This window comes from Bos javanicus, chromosome X, assembly GCF_032452875.1.
Source record: "Bos javanicus breed banteng chromosome X, ARS-OSU_banteng_1.0, whole genome shotgun sequence".
Lineage (NCBI taxonomy): Eukaryota > Metazoa > Chordata > Mammalia > Artiodactyla > Bovidae > Bos > Bos javanicus.
The window spans coordinates 14330795-14351190 of record NC_083897.1 but is presented as its reverse complement, the minus strand read 5'-3'; the positions used below and the strand labels follow the sequence as shown (position 1 = coordinate 14351190).

The following is a 20396-nucleotide window of genomic DNA, read 5'->3' as shown; positions in this document are numbered from 1 at the left end:
TGGAGTGAGAGTCCAATTATACAGGTCATTCCAGTTGAGGCCCCAGAATTAGTCAGGCAAAGATAGGGCACAGTCATGCAAGGCAGAGGCACAGAGTCACAAACCGGCTGGTTGTGTGCTGTTCTATATTTCTGTAAGGTCAGGTTTGAGAGGTAGTATTGCAATAGGGTCTTATAGAGGTAGACAGGGACCGAGGCACAAAAATGTTTTATGCTTTGTTTTCATTCTTTCTTCTTTAGGATCATTAGGGGTTTTAAGTAAGGGATAGACACGATCAGTTAGCAATTTAGAAAGATAATTTTAGTGGCAGAACAAAAGATGGATTAGAGAGGTGAGAGGTGGGAGATATGCAGAGGTTGTGCTAATGGTGTGGTCAAGAAGTGACAAGTGGCCTAATCGGAGCCATGGTGGAAGAAGTGGCAAGGAGAGGGAAAATATGGGAAACATTTAGGAGGTGAATACACTAGGGCTTAAGGATGGATTGAATGTCAAGGTCGTGGAGGAAAGGGAGGCATCTAGGAGCATTTTCTGGGGTCTGGCTTCAGTACTACTGGTACCAGTCACTGAGGCAGGAAATATAGGAAGAATAATAAGGCCTTTTTTTAGTTCTGTTTTAGTGAGGGGAGGCTGAGTTCAGTTTTGAGTATGTCCGTTTCAGTTGTTTGTCAGACATCCATATAGAGATGTTTGGCTGGCAATAGTGTATATAACCAGGCTAGAGTTTTAAATGCAGGAGTTGTAGTCATATATGTGAAAATAAAACAAGAACACATACAATGTACTGATTAAGAGTATAGCTTTTGGGCTCATTTAACTTGGATTCATGGAGAAGGCAATGGCACCCCACTCCAGTACTCTTGCCTGCAAAATCCCATGGATGGAGGGGCCTGGTGGACTGCAGTTCATGGGGTCGCTAGGAGTCGGGCACGACTGAGCGATTTCCCTTTCACTTTTCACTTTCATGCATTGGAGAAGGAAATGGCAACCCACTCCAGTGTTCTTGCCTGGAGAATCCCAGGGACAGGGGAGCCTGGTGGGCTGCCGTCTATGGGGTCACACAGAGTCGGACACGACTGAAGCAACTTAGCAGCAGCAGCAGCAGCAACTTGGATTCAAATCTCAGCTCCATCACATATTACCCAGAGTCATTGAGAAAAAATGTCTTCATCTACAGAGACAGAGTAAACATAGACAAGGTTGTTGTGAGGATTAAACAAGGCAAGGTTTAGCAAAGAATCTAAAATTAATAAATTCTCAATAAGTGATAGATATTGTTACTAAATGATCAAGAAATAACAAAGAAGTAGACCAAAACCATGGAGCCAAGAAGTGGCCAAAAGGCACTTGAAAAGATGCTTAACATCACTAATCATCAGAGAAATGCAAATCAAAAGTACAATAAGATAGCACCCCACATCCATTAGGAGAGCTAGTATTAGAAGGAAAGAGAGAGAGAGAGAAAAGGAGGGAGGGAAAGAGGGAAGAAAGAAGAGAAAAAGGAAGGAAAGAAGGAAATAACAACTGTTGGCAACAATGTGGAGAAATTGAAACTCTTGTGTACTGTTGGGGGGATGGTAAAATAGAATAACCCCCATGGAAAACAATAAAGATCCTCAATAAATTTAAAATACAATCACCATATGATCCAGCAATCCCACTTCTAGGTATATATATCCAAAAATTTTTGAAATAGGGTCTCAAAGAGACATTTGCACATCCATGTTCATAGGAGTACTATTCACAATAGGTTGTCTGAGGAGGCCTTACAAATAGCTGAGAAAAGAAGAGAAGCAAAAGGCAAAGGAGAAAAGGAAAGATATACCCATCTGAAGGCAGAGTTCCAACAAATAGCAAGGAGAGAAAAGAAAGCCTTTCTAAGTGATCAATGCAAAAAAAAAAAAAAAATAGAGGAAAACAGTAGACTGGGAAAGACTAGAGATCTCTTCAAGAAAATTAGAGATACCAAGGGAACATTTCATGCAAAGATGGACACAATAAAGGACAGAAACGGTATGGACCTAACAGAAGCAGAATATATTAAGAAGAGGTGGCAAGAATACACAGAAGAACTGTACAAAAATGATTTTCATGACCCAGATAACCAGAGTGGTGTGATCACTCACCTAGAGCCAGACATCCTGGAGTCCAAAGTCAAGTGGGCCTTATGAAGCTTCACTACAAACAAAGCTAGTGGAGGTGATGGAATTCAAGGAATTGAATATAAGAGTCTGTTCTTATATATCACTCACTCATAAATATCAATTATATTCCTTGATATAAGTGAAATCAAGGAATCTTTTGCGATTGGCTTATTTCAATTAGCAAAATAACTTCAAAGTTCATACGTGTAGAAGCATGTGGTATGATTTCTTCCCTTTTAAAGGGTGAATAAAGGTCTGTTAAATGTATCTATCTCTATCACATTTTCTTTATCCATTCAACCATTAGTGAACATTTAGGTTGCTTCCACTTCTTCAATTCAGTTCAGTCCCTCTGTCCTGTCTGACTCTTTGTGACCCCATGGACTGCAGCACACCAGGCTTCCCTGTCCATCACCAACTCCCAGAGCTTGCTCAAACTCATGTCCATTGAGTTGGTGATGCCATCCAACCATCTCAACTTCTGTCATCTCCTTCTCCTCCTGCCTTCAATCTTTCCCAGCATCAGGGTTTTTTCAAATGAGTCAGATCTTCCCATCAGGTGTTTCAGCTGATATCTGAAGGTATCTGTAGTAGTCCAATTCCTAGAAACAGAAATCAAAATGGTAGTTCACCAGGAACTGGGACAAGGGAAGAAAGGAGAATTGTTTAATGGGTACAGACCCAGTTTTGCAAAACGAAAAAATTCCGGAGATCTGTTACATAACAATTTGAATATATGTAACATTGACTGCAGCCATGAAATTAAAAGACACTTACTCCTTGGAAGAAAAGTTGTGACCAACCTAGATAGCATATTGAAAAGCAGAGACATTACTTTGCCAACAAAGGTCCGTCTAGTCAAGGCTATGGTTTTTCCTGTGGTCATGTATGGATGTGAGAGTTGGACTGTGAAGAAAGCTGAGTGCCGGAGAATTGATGCTTTTGAACTATGGTGTTGGAGAAGACTCTTGAGAGTCCCTTGGACTGCAAGGAGATCCAACCAGTCCATTCTGAAGGAGATCAGCCCTGGGATTTCTTTGGAAGGAATGATGCTAAAGCTGAAACTCCAGTATTTTGGCCACCTCATGTGAAGAGTTGACTCATTGGAAAAGACTCTGATGCTGGGAGGGACTGGGGGCAGGAGGAGAAGGGGACGACAGAGGATGAGATGGCTGGATGGCATCACTGACTCAATGGATGTGAGTCTCAGTGAACTCCGGGAGTTGGTGGTGGACAGGGAGGCCTGGCGTGCTGCGATTCATGGGGTCGCAAAGAGTCGGACACGACTGAGCAACTGAACTGAACATTATTGAACTGTACACTTAAAAATGGTTAAGATGGTAAATTTTATGTTATGCATTTTAGCACAATGAAAAGATTCATGAAAGAACATGGAGACAAAAGTACAGATTCCCGACAAACCAAGTGCAGTCTCAGCTATTAATATATTTACCATCTAGTGAGTTCCTGGGCAGCAAGAACTATGCTTTACTCACTGTTGTATCCTCAGCACCCAGCACAGTGTCTGGCAGAGCAGGCACTCAATAAATGTTGGATAATCTAATGTAAGGTGCCTACGAGCTAAGTCGCTTCAGTCCTGTCTGACTCTTTGCGACCCCATGGACTGTAGCCTGCCAGGCTCCTCTGTCCATGGGATTTTCCAGGCAAGAATACTGGAATGGGTTACCATTCCCTCTTCCAGGGCATCTTCCCTACCCAGGATTGAACCCATGCCTCCTGTCTCCTATATTGGCAGGCGGGTTCTTTACCACTAGCGCCATCTGCAGTATATATCCTGTACTGGCAGGTGGGTTCCATACCACTAGCGCCACATGGGGTATGTATCCTGTATTGGCAGGTGGGTTCTTTACCACTAGCGCCACCTGGGAAGCGCTGATAAGGTAGAAACCATAAGACAGAAAGAAATAGAAGAGCGAAAAAGAGAGGACAAGGAGCGTAGAGAGATGAAGAGCCCAAGACAGGAAAGAAAGCATTGAGTCCTGGAAAAACTAGTATGTTCTAAATGAGACTAGGGGAAGGACATGCCTAGCAGAAGTGGTCGGTCACGGAATCTATAAAGTGGGCAGATGTATAAAGCCAGTCCTCTGGTCTTAGTGCAAACTACAAAATTACTCACAGGCATGTGTTGAACAGAATGTTTGGGGGTAAGGAAGAATTAGAAGAATTACAGGAAACTATCCAGAGACAAGGGCTTTCCTAGAGGCTCAGTGATAAAGAATCCGCCTGCCAGTGGAGGAGATGTGAGTTCGATCCCTGAGTCGGGAAGATCCCCTGGAGAAGGAAATGGCAACCCACGCCAGTATTCCTGCCTGGGAAATCCGATGGACAGAGAAGACTGGTGGGCTACGATCAAAAGAGTCAGACATGATTTAACGAATAAACAAGAACAATACATTGAGAAAAACTGATACATTTCTAGTTTAATTTAAATTACGGCTATTGGTTTCAGGTTGAAAGGTAATGTCAACTATGATGGTCCTACACCAAGTCTTTTGGACCATTTCCCCATCTCGCTTGGCCCTTGAGGCTTGGGCTCTGCGCATGCGCCAGAGGCCCCAGGTGGCAGCTAGTGTGGTCACAACGCCCCATCCCCTCACTTGAGGGCGACGCCCTTTGGGGAGGCGCCCTTTTAGGACGTCAGCACGGCAGCCTGGAACCCAGCATTGTGAGGGGCGTGGCCTGGAGGAGCCGTTATCCTCGTGACCACTGGCTGGGTTGCCCAGACTAGCTGCGGGCGTAGAGAGGGAAAGGTGTGCGTGAAGAGAAGAAACCGAGACGGCTTGTGGCACCCCAGCCCCCGGCCCCCTGGGGGCTGATGGGTGGCCATGGACCGGTACCTCAATAACTGCTACAAGGCTGCCCAGGCCGCCGCCTCTAAGGCGGCAGCCAGCAGCCTAACTGCCAACAGGGAGCTGTGTGACTCTGTGAGTGGGGGCCAGTCGGTCATCCTCCTTCTGTTTCTTGCTCCAGGGCTGGGTCTTGGGAGGGAAGGAGGGCGGGCAGATGAAAGACTACGGGGGAGGACTCAGCAGAGGGGGGTGGGTCCTTGAACCTGGGTTTCTAAGCCAGTCCTCTGGTCTTAGTGCAAACTACACAATTACTCAGAGGCATGTGTTGAACAGAATCATAGCTCTTTGAGGGTCAGAAGAATTAGAATTACAGGCAGCTATCCAGAGACAAGGGCTTTCCTAATGGCTCAGTGGTAAAGAATCTGCCTGCCAATGCAGGAGATGTGAGTTCGATCCCTGAGTCGGGAAGACCCCCTGGAGAAGGAAATGGCAACCCACGCCAGTATTCCTGCCTGGGAAATCCCACAGACAGAGGAGCCTGGTGGGCTACGGTCAAAAGAGTCGGACACGATTTAACGAATAAACAAGAACAATACATTGACAAAAACTGATATATTTCTGCTGCTGCTGCTGCTGAGTCGCTTCAGTCGTGTCCGACTCTGTGCGACCCCATAGACGGCAGCCCACCAGGCTCCCCTGTCCCTGGGATTCTCCAGGCAAGAATACTGGAGTGGGCTGCCATTTCCTTCTCCAATGCATGAAAGTGAAAAGTGAAGGTGAAGTTGCTCAGTCGTGTCCGACTCTTAGCGACCCCATGGACTGCAGCCTACCAGGCTCCTCCGTCCATGGGATTTTGCAGGCAAGAGTACTGGAGTGGGGGGCTATTGGTTTCAGGTTGAAAGGTAATGTCAACTATGGTGGTCCTACACCAAGTCTTTTGGACCATTTCCCCATCTCGCTTGGCCCTTGAGGCTTGGGCTCTGCGCATGCGCCAGAGGCCCCAGGTGGCAGCTAGTGTGGTCACAACGCCCCATCCCCTCACTTGAGGGCGACGCCCTTTGGGGAGGCGCCCTTTTAGGACGTCAGCACGGCAGCCTGGAACCCAGCATTGTGAGGGGCGTGGCCTGGAGGAGCCGTTATCCTCGTGACCACTGGCTGGGTTGCCCAGGCTAGCTGCGGGCGTAGAGAGGGAAAGGTGTGCACGAAGAGAAGAAACCGAGACAGCTTGTGGCACCCCAGCCCCCGGCCCCCTGGGGGCTGATGGGTGGCCATGGACCGGTACCTCAATAACTGCTACAAGGCTGCTCAGGCCGCCGCCTCTAAGGCAGCCGCCAGCAGCCTAACTGCCAACAGGAAGCAGTGTGGCTCCGTGAGTGGGGGCCAGTCGGTGATCTTCCTCCTCTTTCTGGCTCCAGGGCTGGGTCTTGGGAGGGAAGGAGGGCGGGCAGACGAAAGACTATGGGGAAGGACTCAGCAGAGGGGTGTGGGTCCTTGAAGCTGGCTTTCTAAGCCAGCCCTCTGGTCTTACTGCAAACTACACAATTACTCAGAGGCACGTGTTGAACAGAATCATAGTTCTTTGGGTGTCAGGAAGAATTAGAATTACAGGCTTCCAGAGACAAGGGCTTTCCTAGTGGCTCAGTGGTAAAGAATCCGCCTGCCAATGCAGGAGATGTGAGTTCGATCCCTGAGTCGGGAAGATTCCCTGGAGAAGGAAATGGCAACCCATGCCAGTATTCCTGCCTGGGAAATCCCACGGACAGAGGAGCCTGGTGGGCTCAAAAGAGTCGGACACGATTTAACGAATAAACAAGAACAATACACTGATAAAAACTGATACACTTCTGGCTTAATTTAAATTAGGGCTATTGGTTTCAGGTTGAAAGGTAATGTCAACTGTGGTCCTCCTACACCAAGTCTTTTGGAGAACTTCTCCATCTTGCTTGGCTCTTGAGGCTTGGGCTCTGCGCATGCGCTGGAGGCCCCGGGTGGCAGCTAGTGTGGTCACAATGCCCCATCCCCTCACTTGAGGGCGACACGCTTTGGGGAGGCGCCCTTTTAGGACGTCAGCGCGGCAGCCTGGAACCCAGCATTGTGAGGGGCGTGGCCCGGAGGAGCCGTTACCCTCCTGACCACTGGCTGGGTTGCCCAGGCTAGCTACGGGCGTAGAGAGGGAAAGGTGTGCGTGAAGAGAAGAAACCAAGACAGCTTGTGGCACCCCAGCTCCTGACCCCCTGCGGGCTGATGGGTGGCCATGGACCGGTACCTCAATAACTGCTACAAGGCTGCTCAGGCCGCCGCCTCTAAGGCAGCCGCCAGCAGCCTAACTGCCAACAGGAAGCAGTGTGGCTCCGTGAGTGGGGGCCAGTCGGTGATCTTCCTCCTCTTTCTGGCTCCAGGGCTGGGTCTTGGGAGGGAAGGAGGGTGGGCAGACGAAAGACTATGGGGGAGGACTCAGCAGAGGGGTGTGGGCCCTTGAAGCTGGGTTTCCAGCTCCCAGACCCTCTGCAGTGACTAGAGCTCCCTCTGGTCGAGATTAGCTTTGAATGGAGCTCAGAGATTGGGTTGGTAACAGGGGTAAACAGGGAGGCCTTCAGGTTATCAACAGGGCGGTTTCTTTCAACCCTGAGTGTGTGTCTTTGGTTTATTTGGAGGTATTAGTTTAAGTAGATTGGTCTAAACTAAAATAATAGTACTAGAAACAAAAATAAGGTTTCTACTTATATCTGACAGGCCTCACAAAAAGACCCCATCACAGAGGTCGGAGCCACTGATCTGTTAGATCTTCCTCTTGGGGTCAAGCTTCCAGTCATTCCAGGAAGTAATAATGTTTTCTATACTACAAATTTAAGTGAAAAGGTAAACTAACTTTTAATGGTGCTTAAGTGATTTTCTTGACTGTTTTCTGCTTGCTATTAAACTCGAAACACTGCTATTATTTTGCTTTGAGTCAACTTCAGTTTCACACACCAAGTGAAGTTAAAATGAGTTGAAGTATTCAGTGTCTGAACTTAATGATAGAAGGCTTCGTGATAGGCCTCCGCCACCCAATTCAGCCTTATCTCCGACCCAGACCTCAGCTCCGAAAGGTCCGGGTCTTTTCTCCCTGTCCACACATGGTATGATAATTTCTACTTCTGTGCCTTTGTCCATCTGGGTCCTGACACCTGGCATGCTCTCCTCTGCTTCCTGATCTTCAATTTGAGCCATCTTTCAAGAGCTACTATATGAAGCCTTTCCCCAGTGTCCCAAACCCCAACGGTTTCATCTTTCCTTAGAATTTACATTGCCCTTGATCTGCATTCTCTCACTCAGCACCAAAGTACTGTTTTTCTGGTTCAGAGTGCTGCACGCACTGTTTAAGTCCTCTGCCTAACACTCCCCACCCTGTCCTTAGCTGTAGGCTAAGCCTGAAGGAGGTTCGGAACTCTCTGAGTGTGTGCTTTCATCACGTTATTTCTACTTATTTCCTGATTTTACTTATTTCCTTACCATTCTCCTCTCTAGGGTGTCATCAAGGATGCATAGGGGGCTCCCTGGTATTTCTGATACTTGTCAAATATATATGATTTTTTTAAGTTTTATTGCTGGAAAGCAATATAATTTCTCTGTTCAAAACCAATACATTCTACCCCTTCCCACAAATTAACATTCCTAAAACACACTCAAAGCCTATTTGACTAAAAAGTGATAACACTCCTTTTCAGTTTGTAAATGTAGCCCTCTTCATTGGTTTCTTGCTCCACTATCTTCTATTTCCCATATTTACATTGTGTTACTCTTTTATTCACTTGTTAGCTACTTATTTCCTGATTTTTTCCCCATACTTATACTGATTCGCTCTACAATTTATTATATTGATTCCCCCCAAACACATGTATTTAATTATGACCAGGTACTATATTCAACTACCCTAACCACTAACTTAGTGGGATCCTTCTTTATCTTTTAGCAATATCTCCTCAAGGAAGTAACACTATATTTTGCACATTTAGTTGTTTGTTTGTTTGTTTTTTAACTCTACCCTTGACCTGGAGAAGGCAATGGCACCCCACTCCAGTACTCTTGCTTGGAAAATCCCATGGACGGAGGAGCCTAGAAGGCTGCAGTCCATGGGGTCACTAAGAGTCGGACACGACTGAGCGACTTCACTTTCACTTTTCACTTCCCTGCATTGGAGAAGGAAATGGCAACCCACTCCAGTGTTCTTGCCTGGAGAATCCCAGGGACGGGGGAGCCTGGTGGGCTGCCGTCTATGGGGTCGCACAGAATTGGACATGACTGAAGCGACTTAGCAGCAGCAGCAGCACCCTTGACCACCTTGTAAGGTGAAGCTATGACAGGTAGATGGTAGCAGAGTTTAGACTAGAACCACAGTCTCCCAATTTCTTAGGCCATGCTTCTTCACCTGACCTTGCTGCTTTGTGAACTACAATCACTTTAGCAGAGTACCATGGAAACGGAATTTAAAGGTCTTTCATATTGATTTAAATGCAAGTGGAAGAAAATTACAGTATTCTACTGTCTTTTTTTCAGATCAGCCCATTGTCAGTATTCTCTCACTTCAGATTCTTCTTGCATGTTTTATTTTCAATGAACAGCCTAATCACCTTAACAAATTGAGGTTTAAAAGTGTGATTTCATTCATTTTACATATGTAACACTTTTCAATCTGTGTGTTTGCAGCTTTTTCAGCCTACTTCTGACTTTAACCTGTTTGATCCTTATTGTCAGCTTTTACAAACTGACTATAACAGCCTGCACGATCCACATTTAAAATCATACTATAGGCGAAAAGATATCTTGAGGAGATTAAAGAAAGGTGGCTATATCACCAGCAATAATAAGGTGGGTTGAAGTTTGCTTCCAGTTAACCAGCATAAACCCATGGTCTTGATATAAGCTTGCTTCTGTACTTCACTGGGAACCTGTGTCAACTTTTAATTGAGCAATAAAGAATACCTGACAGAAAACTAAGTGAATTACTCAATATTTGAGTAAAGAGAAATCAGATGGCTGTTTCTAAATAAAATTGTTCCCACTTGATCATTTTTCTTTGATAAAAGCAAAAGATAAATGCCAAATGATTTGAATATGTAAAGACATATGCATACACATTTATTTATGCATTTTCTCTCAGCTGTATTATTAGTGCCTTTCCTTTGGCTCTAAAAGTATTAATAGCACTGTATACCCATCAAGGGATATTTTCAATACCCTTTGAGAAGACTAGAGACAAAATGGAAACCTAACAGAATACAGCTTGATAGAATAAATTCTTCTGAAAGTTAAACATCATTATTATACTGATATTTTAATAACATTTATTTTGTGTGAACCACATTATTGAAGTAATATTATTTAGGTAGACATTTCCTGGTGATACAGCCACCGTAGAGAGATATTGCCTTCTAAACTGTTACCAAAATGTGCTATCACTAGCCTTGATCCCAAAATTGTTACTAAAATGAATGTTCTTATGACTCTTTTCTCTGGAAAGTTTCATGATTGTTACAACTTTTTTGTAACATATTGTTACAACAAATATTTATATATTTGTTTTTATAGGTTGTATGCACCTTGAAGGAATTGAATAAGTACAGGCAGTATCTCACCCGTTTGAAATTAGACTCCGAAAGAAACTATGTAAGAGAACAAGTAAGTTAAGTACTTGAATTTGTTTTATTTGAGGCCCGTAAGAAAGTTTTTATGTAGGTTGTGGAAGAAAGACTTAAATGCAGGTTAATTAACCATTTGTAAACTACAGGATGTTTACCAAGCCCAAAACATGAGAAGTCATATCAAAGGACAAGGTTATTTCTGGCCAATATAAACACTGTACTTCTTTTTTTTCCCTCCCAGGAAATGATTGAAAAACAAGTAAATAAATTGTATGAAACCAAGAGAGCCTGTGACCGTCATGGCAGCACACAGTTCCAAGGTTGGCTGTTACAAGAAAATAAACGAACAACTCCAGACCAAGAGCTGTTGATAAAGCAAAGGTATGACCAAAGTTAATGCATATTTTTTGTGGACGTATTGTGGACTCCAGAAAACTGTAAAAGTACTAGAAATAATTGAAAGCAGAATAATTTAAAAAGTATTAGACACAATTTAACTTCCTATAGTCTTCAATGTGGACTGAAAAGAAAGGAGATTAAGAGATAGCAGGGATTGGAAACTTTGATACCATAGCTAGGAAAGAGTTTCTACCTGAGAAAATGGAGTCATGAGGAACCCAAGAGGTAAGACAAACTGATATTTGAAGAACAATTCCGAAGTACAGCTCCCTGAGCTTGGGAAACCCAAGTTCATAGTAGTAGAGGGAAAGGTGTCATTAGCACATTTCAAACTTAAGTTTAAGGAAATTACTGCTGGATAAAACAGAGAGAGTTGCTATAACTTCATCTGATGTTAATATAAACAGGTGTTACCTCCCCAACCAACCATGTATGTTCATTTAGCTATTACTCACACACATTCAATCTTATTATTCAGCGGCTGAGCCCATGCCCCAGGAGGCAAATGGATGAGTTATAGTTCCTTCTCTTTTTCCTTTATCAGGGGTGAGGGCCAGTTCCCCATCACCTACCTCTTATATTCCATGGATTCATGTCAAGCCAGAATATATACTGATTCACCAAAGTGGCAGACTGGCAGTCTTCAGGCCTGTCTACACATGAGAGATTGTTCAAGGACTTGACAATGACAGAGAGGCCAATAGCCACTTATTTTTTAAAGAAAATTCAAATATACTTGTTTTTTGAAGTCAGTCCTTAAGTTGACTTCAGCCGTCTTTGGAAACTCATGTTACAGAGCTCCTGAATTAGGACTAATCTCTGTATAAAATGCTTTAAATCAGTCTGTTCTACATTTTGCCATTGTCCTGACCACAGTAACAGTCTGATGAGTACATCATGGTGAGTTGGTGGATCACGTTAGCTTAAAGAACTCTACATTCCTGTAGTTTAAGAAATAAAAAACAACCCAGAAGGTGGTTTGGGAATATCAGAGTAGATAATACCATCATAAGGGAAACACCCAGTTTATCTTCCCTTAAATTTTCACTTTTACTTAGATATTTAGATATGATTAGCTTGGAATTAAACAAGCTTGAACACACGGCAGAAAAGCAGAACGTACTCCGGATAAAGGAAGAAGAAAGACGACATCGGGACCACGTTAGAAGAAAACTTAGTCTCTGGAGACAAACTGAAGAAGTGAGAAACACCAAATTATAAATATTGATGGGGAAATTATGTGTGATTATTTTATTTATAAACATTTTTAGCAGTCCCACCATATTACCTGAAGTTATTTCAGGTCTAAGAAATAAACCACTGCTTTAAAAAATCATAATTATTTTAAAATAATAAACTGCTATTAATCTTGTATCACCATTATAACAGACAAGCTTTTACTTAACATAGTGAGACTGATACCACAAATTACATACCATCATAGTATAGACACACTTCATCTGCTCTTAAAGTTTTAGAATTTAACTAGTGAAAAATAATCATGTCTGTATTCTCACTCCTCAATGCTCAGACAAGGCTATTTGTTCAGGCTCTCTGTCAGAATACATTTAAGGGCAACATATTACATATAATAATTCCTCAAATTTATAAGAGAAAATCACCTTTCCAGCATCTTTTGAGATCTACCTTTGAAGCATAAGCCCATTCTAAAGCCAGTGTAAGATTTTCATTATGGTTGTCCAAGTTCCTATAAGGGTCTTAATTTGACCTAATTTGCTTATTGATCAAAAAAAAAAAAAAGAAAGAAAGAAAGAAAGAAAAAGATTATAAAAGAGAAGCCCTGCTGACTACCATGACATTGTGCTCTTTAGGAACGGAAAACACAAGAAATGTTACTGCTGTCAAAGATTGGAGAAGAAGTAAACAGAGAAGCAAGATATGAAGAACAACGTAAAAAAGTCAAAGATGCTCACCGTAAGGTAGAGTGACCTTTGAACAATAACTTGGGCTGTTTTGAGGAAAGGGTTTTGCTAATTTTGATATTTTAAAGTGTGGATTTTCAGAAGTGACTTAAATTCACAAGGATAGCTATTGATGGAAAGAGCCAGTCTGGTCTGAACCTGAACTTTAAGTGCTGGTCTACAATGGGACCAGTCTCCAGAAAGTAGGCAATGAGTTCAGTTGGACCTTGTTATTAAAATACATTCTTCAAGCTGGACAGCAAAAGGAAACTTACCTTTATTACCTTCCTAGCTCTGTACTCTGATTTTAGAAATCTCAAGAAAGAGGGCTTCCTTCAAATGTACCATCATATTTGAAGTATCTGTTATACATTTCCAGTGGCAAGTTGATATTAAATTTTAAACACTGAATATATATTTTTTAATATTTAGAAAAAAGCACAACTCGAGAAAAAAATCCCTTATTATTTACCAAAAATGCAAAGGAATTACCTTCAGAGAGAAGGATCAGAAGAAAATGTATTTGAAAACAGAAGTCAAGATGAAACAGAAGATGAGAGAGAAACAATAAAAGACAAAGGTAAGTAGAATATGCATAAATATTTATTATCAGTGGCTTTGTAAAAAACCCCTCTATGTGCTAATATAGTGAGGTGACAAAGCCCTTGCAAAGAGAAATTCTAGAAGCTCACACTTACAGGCACTTCCCACTTACAGGTCAAGTTGTAGAGAATGTACAGACAGCCACACACATTCACACAATATTGTTATGTTACAGACATTATAACAAATTACACACTTCTGTAAAGTGGCTCAGCAGACAAGACTGCCTTTACTAGGAGTTTAAAAAGGAGCCAGTAGAGGAGACAGAACAACAACAAAAAGGGAAAGAGACAGTTATATATAGATAGAGAAAATGAGCCAGTAAGACAAAACATTACCCCCAAAACAGACTGAAACAAAGAGGGAGACAATGAATGAAAAATAGAAGGAAAATTTAAACTGAGGTCCACTAAGAAAAGATTATACAAAACAGTAAGCTAGAAAGAGAAAGAGAAAAAAAATTAAGTAGAAAAAAGGAAGAGACATTTAAAATATCCTAAACAAGAAATAGAAATAGAAAGAACAAAAAGGTTGAGAAGGAGAAAATATGATACAAAAAGAAAGAATGAAATGGAGATATAAAGAGGAGGAAAGTGAATGAATGAAAAAGAAGAATATTAAGCAGAAGAAGCTAGTAAGAAAATATACATGCACATGCGCGCGTGCGCGCGCACACACACACACACACATACACACACACACCATGAGGGAGTGGAAGGAGACAAAGGCAAAGAAACAAGAAAAAAAGACAAGGAGTATGAGGAAGAAAAGCAAACAAAGAAGACAAAGAGTGAAAGAAAGGGAGCAAGAAAAAGACACACAGACAAAACTAGAGAAACAAAGGAGTAGGAGGAAGAGAGAGAATAAAGTTTAAAAAGGATATGTGAACAGAAAAAAGAAAAAAAAAAAAAGAATGTGAGAGTGAGAAAAAAATTTGAAAAGAAGCCAGTAGGAAAATCTAATACAATTTGGGCAGGGAGTAATAGGGGAAAACATGAGAAGTTAGTAGAAGAAAAAGAGAGAGACTTAAAAAGGAGATGCCAATATGAAAAAGCAGTACATTGAAGATAGACTGAATGGAATAAAAGGATCCAGTAGGAGAGGGAGAATAGGAGAAAAGGAAAATATTAACATTAAAAAGGAGGAAGTTAAAAAGTCAGTAAAAGAAAATAAAACAAAAAATGAAAAAATAAAAAAGGCAAAGAAGGAAATGAAAAGAGGAGAAACAGAGACACAGAGCAAAAGGGAGAGAAAAAGTATAGTACAATAAGGAAAGAGAAGGATTTCAAAAGTTACAGAAGACTAGCATTAAATAAGGGGGGAGGGGAAGGTAGAAGGGAGGGAAGATGGATAGATGGAAGGCAGAAAATATGAACATACTTCAAAAAGGAAGAGCCAGTAGCCAGTAAGAAAAGCAATACAGGAACATAGAGAGAGAAACCATGGAAGAAAGAGAGAAGGGACAGAGAAAGAGAAAAGAAATATAGAAAAGAGGTAAATAGGATGAGTTTATAAAATAGGAGCCGGTAAAAAAGGCAGGACAAAAAAAAAATAAAAGGAAGGAAGAGAGAAAGGGAGAAGGAAAGCAGACAGTTTGAAAAGAGAAGCCTGTAAAAAGAGAATAAAATAAGAAGAAAGAAAGGGAAGAAGGCAGGCATGCAGGCAGGCAAAGAAAAGAGAAAGCAAAAGAAAAGGCATGAAAAGGAGCTATTAAAAATGGGAATAAAGGAGAAAAGGAAGGAAGGAAAGAAAAAAATTTTAATGAATAAGTTATAGGAAAAAATAAAATGAAAAGAGAATGTGACTGTGCGAGAGAGAGACTTCAAAAGGAGTCAGAGGAATTTAAAAAAAAACCTGTAAAAGAAACATGATAGATAATAGATAGGTAGAACCAACTTTTAAAAGAATAAGCCAGAGGGCTTTCCTGGTGGTCCAGTGGTTAGGACTCTGTGCTTCAAATACAGGGGGCCCAGTTCAGTCCCTGGTCAGGGAAGTAGAGGCACATGCCCCAACTAAGGGTTTGCACACCACAGCTAAAGATCTCACACGCCCAACAAAGCCCAAAGACACCACAGGCTACAACTAAGACCTGCTACGGCAAATAAAGAAACACTTTTTAAAAGAGTAACCCAGAAATAAATGAAAGTACAAAACAAGACAGCAGATGAGAGAAAGAAAGAAACGTTTCAGAAGAGGAGCCCTCAAAAGTGAGTTTAAAAGGAGCGAGAGGGATGGGGAAAGTGCCGGGGGAGGGTGAAGGAGGGAGAAGGGAAGACAAAAAATGTAAAGCAAAAGGATCAAAGGCAGCAAGTAAAAGACAAAGAGAATTAAGTCAGAAAACAAAGAAAAAGAAGGTAAGTGTTTAAAGGATGGGACAGTAGGAAAAAGTAAAATAAAAAGAGGGAATGTGATTGTATAAGAGGCTTGAAAAGAAAGAGTAAGTAAAAAATTCAAGTACAATTTGGGGAAGAGGGCTGTTTAAAAAGGAGACTTCCGAGGGGGCTTCCCTGGTGGCTTTAGTTCAGTTCAGTTCCGTCGCTCAGTTGTGTCCAGCTCTTTGTGACCCCACGGACTGCAGCACACCAGGCCTCCCTGTCCATCACCAACTCCCCGAGTCTATTCAAACTCATCTCCATTGAGTCAGTGATGCCATCCAACCATCTCATCCTCTGTTGTCCCCTTCTGCTCCTGCCTTCAATCTTTCCCAGCATCAGGATCTTTTGAAATGAGTCAGCTCTTCGCATCAGGTGGCCAAAGTATTGGAGTTTCAGCTTCAACATCAGTCCCTCCAATGAACACCCAGGACTGATTTCCTTTAGGATGGACAGGTTGGATCTCCTTGAGTCCAAGGGACTCTCAAGAGTCTTCTCCAACACCACAGTTCAAAAGCATCAACTCTTGGGTTCTCAGCTTTCTTTATAATCCAACTCACATCCATACATGACCACTGGAAAAACCATAGCCTTGACTAGACGGACCTTTGTTGGCAAAGTCATGTCTCTGCTTTTTAATATGCTGTCTGGGTTGGTCATAACTTTCCTTCCAAGGAGTAAGAGTCTTTTAATTTCATGGCTGCCATCACCATCTACAGTGATTTTGGAGCCCAGAAAAATAAAGTCTGACACTGTTCCCACTGTTTCCCCATCTATTTCCCATGAAGTGATGGGACCAAATTGCCGTGATCTTAGTTTTCTGAATGTTGAGCTTTAAGCCAACTGTTCACACTCCTCTTTCACTTTCATCAAGAGGCTCTTTAGTTCTTCTTCACTTTCTGCCCTAAGGGTGGTGTCATCTGCATATCTGAGGTTACTGATATTTCTCCCAGCAATCTTGATTCCAGCTTGTGCTTCATCCAGCCCAGCGTTTCTCATGATGTACTCTGCATATAAGTTAAGTAAGCAGGATGACAATATACAGCCTTGACGAACTCCTTTTCCTATTTGGAACCAGTCTGTTGTTCCATGTCCAGTTCTAACTGTTGCGTCCTGACCTGCATACAGATTTCTCAAGAGGCAGGTCAGGTGGTCTGGTATTCCCATCTCTTTCAGAATTTTCCACAGTTTATTGTGATCCACACAGTCAAAGGCTTTGGCATAGACAATAAAGCAGAAATAGATGTTTTTCTGGAACTCTCTCGCTTTTTTGATGATCCAGCAGATGTTGGCAATTTGATCTCTGGTTCCTCTGCCTTTTCTAAAACCAGCTTGAACATCTGGAAGTTCACAGTTCATGTACTGTAGAAGCCTGGCTTGGAGAATTTTAAGCATGACTTTGCTAGTGTGTGAGATGAGTGCAATTGTGCAGCAGTTTGGGCATTCTTTGGCATTGCCTTTCTTTGGGATTGGAATGAAAACTGACCTTTTCCAGTCCTGTGGCCACTGCTGAGTTTTCCAAATTTGCTGGCATATTGAGTGCAGCACTTTCACAGCATCATCTTTTAGGACTTGAAATAGCTCAGCTGGAATTCCATCACCTCCACTAGCTTTGTTCGTAGTAATGCATCCTAAGGCCCACTTGACTTTGCACTCCAGGATGTCTGGCTCTAGGTGAGCAATCACACTATCATCGTTATCTGGGTCATGAAGATCTTTTTTGTACAGTTCTGTGTCTTGCCACCTCTTCTTAATATCTTCTGCTTCTGTTAGGTCCATACCATTTCTGTCCTTTATTGAGCCCATCTTTGCATGAAATGTCCCCTTGGTATCTCTTATTTTCTTGAAGAGATCTCTAGTCTTCCCCATTCTATTGTTTTCCTCCATTTCTTAGCACTGATCACTAAAGAAGGCTTGCTTATCTCTTCTTGCTATTCTTTGGAACTCTGCATTCAAATGGGTATGTGTTTCCTTTCCTCCTTTTCTTTTGGCTTCTCTTCTTTTCATAGCTATTTGTAAGGCCTCCTCAGACAGCCATTTTGCTTTTTGGCATTCTTTTTCTTGGGGATGGTCTTGATCACTGCCTCCTGTACAATGTCATGAACCTCTGTCCATAGTTCATCAGGCACTCTATCTATCAGATCTAGTCCCTTAAATCTATTTCTCACTGCCACCGTATAATCGTAAGTGATTTGATTTAGGTTATACCTGAATGGTCTAGTGGTTTTCTCCAGTATCTTCAATTTAAGTCTGAATTTGGCAGTAAGGAGTTCATGATCTGAGCCACAGTGCAAAAAGAATAGAAGGAACGTTTGGGGGGAAAAGAGAAGAAAGAACAGTTTTTTAAATGAAGCCAGTAAGAAAATCAAGTAAAATTCTATGTGGTGTGTTGCTGAAGTACAGCTAAAGTGTAAAAACCAGTAAAAAATACAGTAAAATGAAGATAGATGATTTGATACCTAGATAAACACATAGGTATAGGTAGGACTGTAAAAAGAAGCCAATAAAAAAAGACAATACAGAAAAGAAAAGCAAGAAGAAGTAAAGAAGAGTGTTTAAACACTGGAGAACTGAGAGAAGAGGAAGGAAGGGAAGGAGTAGAGAGGCTGCTATGACAGAGGGAACAGGCTGTTAGAGGGAGAAAGATAAGAAGGAGAAAAGTAATGAAGACCAAAGGAAAAGAGGGTGGAGGGAAAGTGAGGGGAATATAGGAAGAAAGAGGAGGAGAGAAGCAGTGGGGAAAAGCAAAGAGGAAGGAGAGGGAAGGAGGGGGGAAAGGGCTTGCAGGCAGCAGGCAAAGAAGACAGAAAAGCCAGAGAGAGGAAGAGAAAGCCATCAAGATGTATAGAGAAGGGGGAGGGAGGGAAGGAAGACAGGAAAAGAGAAGAAAGACACAGTGAAAAAAGGGAGCAATAGATACACAGAAAGGAAAGAAGGAATGGAGGGAGAGAGGAGGAAAGGAAGGAAGGAAAGGGAGGGGGAGGAAAGGATGGAAAATGGAAGGAAAAGAGGATGAATGAGAGGAAAATAAGAAAAGGACAAGTCACTCAAAAAGGAAAAGGTAAGAGATTAAAGATGAGCATGAAAGTGTTTGAAAAGGAGTAGCCAGTAAGAAAAAAATCAAGTACAATGGTCTGTACAAGTGAAAGAGATTCAAAGATGAGAAGGAATAATTTTTTAAAGACCCTAATATATAGATTAAAAAATAGGTGATTTATAGTTTGGTAGCAGGCAGTCAGATGGACAGAACAGACTATAAATAGGAAGTACCAGTAAAAAAAAAAAAAAAAGAGGTATTAAAAAAAGCATAAGAAAAATTGAGCAAAAAATGAAACACAGCAGGCAGGAAGAAAAACAGTAAAAGAAAGTGGGAAGATGGGATGGAGGGAAGGAGAGCAGGCAGGCAACTTGAAATAGAATGAATTGGTAGGAGAAAGTAAAAGGAGAAAGAGTTTGAAAGTGAGAGAAGCTTGAAAAGATGGAGTCAGTAAGAAGCTCACGTAGGACTGTGGGGATGGGAGATTTAAAGAGAAGTTATTGAAAAAGACAGTAAAAGATATAAACAGATAGAAAATAGAGTATAATTTTAAAAGAAGCCAAGTAAAAAAGATAATAGAGAAAGATAGTGTTGAAAAGAGAAAGATGAGAAGAAAACAAAAAAGTGTAAAACCAGGTCCCTGTAAAAAAACAGTAAAATCAAGCAAAAAGAAAAGAAAAGAAAGCATCCATACATGGAGGCAAAGGAAACAAATACAGAGTGGGAAAGAAAGGGAACGAGAAAGAGACATGGGAAATAAAAAAAAAAAAGGAGGGGACAAAAGAAAATAAAGAAGTTAAGATGCTAGGAGTAAGTTAGAAGAATAAAGGAGACAAAGAGAACAAAAGAATGATTGAAATGGGGAGAGGAGATTGAAAAAGAGGACCCAGTGAGAAAATTAGCACACTAGGTGGGGCAGGGGAATTTAAAAAGAAGTCAGTCACAAAAGAAAATTTTAAAAAAATGTATATACAGAGATTATTAATAGACATTTTTAAAATTAAAAAAGCAAGTCAGAAAACTCAACAGGAAAAGCAGAAGGAAAGAGAGAGGGAGGGAGGAAGGCGAGAAGAAGGGGTAAGGGAGGGATATATGGTCAGGGAGGGAGACAAAGGAAAGGAGGGATGCAGGCAGCCAGCAGACAAAGAACAGAGACACAGTGAAAGGGAGAGCTAGAGAGACACAGCCAGGAATAGTGGAAAGAAAGGAATTAGGAAAGAAGAGGTTTAAAAGGAAGAGACTCAGGTACAGTTGGGAAAGGGGAGAATGCCAGGTTTTTTAAGTCAATAAAAATACAGTAAAATGAAGATGATTGATAGGTACATAGCAAGGAAGATAAGTGCACAGGTTTAGGTAGGTGGAACTTTAAAAGGACAATCCAGTAAAGACAGTACACAGGAAGGAGAGAAGGGGCGGGCGGGGAGAAAGAGAAGTTTAAAAGGAGCCAGGAAAAACTTAAGAAGGAAGAAGAGGGACTTTGCTGGTGGTCCA

At 41.8% G+C, this 20396-nt stretch overlaps 1 protein-coding gene across 1 annotated transcript in view; it reads left to right on the top strand.

Annotated features, from left to right (window-relative positions):
• The first annotated feature begins 7094 nt into the window (after positions 1 to 7094).
• Positions 7095 to 20396, top strand: part of LOC133242333 (fibrous sheath-interacting protein 2-like) — an 80384-nt gene continuing 67082 nt past the window's right edge. Inside the window, exons 1-8 of the mRNA XM_061408436.1 lie at positions 7095 to 7304; positions 7685 to 7810; positions 9638 to 9799; positions 10520 to 10609; positions 10814 to 10953; positions 12030 to 12171; positions 12804 to 12911; positions 13326 to 13473. Coding sequence (XP_061264420.1) covers positions 7206 to 7304; positions 7685 to 7810; positions 9638 to 9799; positions 10520 to 10609; positions 10814 to 10953; positions 12030 to 12171; positions 12804 to 12911; positions 13326 to 13473 — 1015 coding nt within the window. The 5' untranslated portion in view covers positions 7095 to 7205. The remainder of the gene's footprint in view (positions 7305 to 7684; positions 7811 to 9637; positions 9800 to 10519; positions 10610 to 10813; positions 10954 to 12029; positions 12172 to 12803; positions 12912 to 13325; positions 13474 to 20396) is intronic.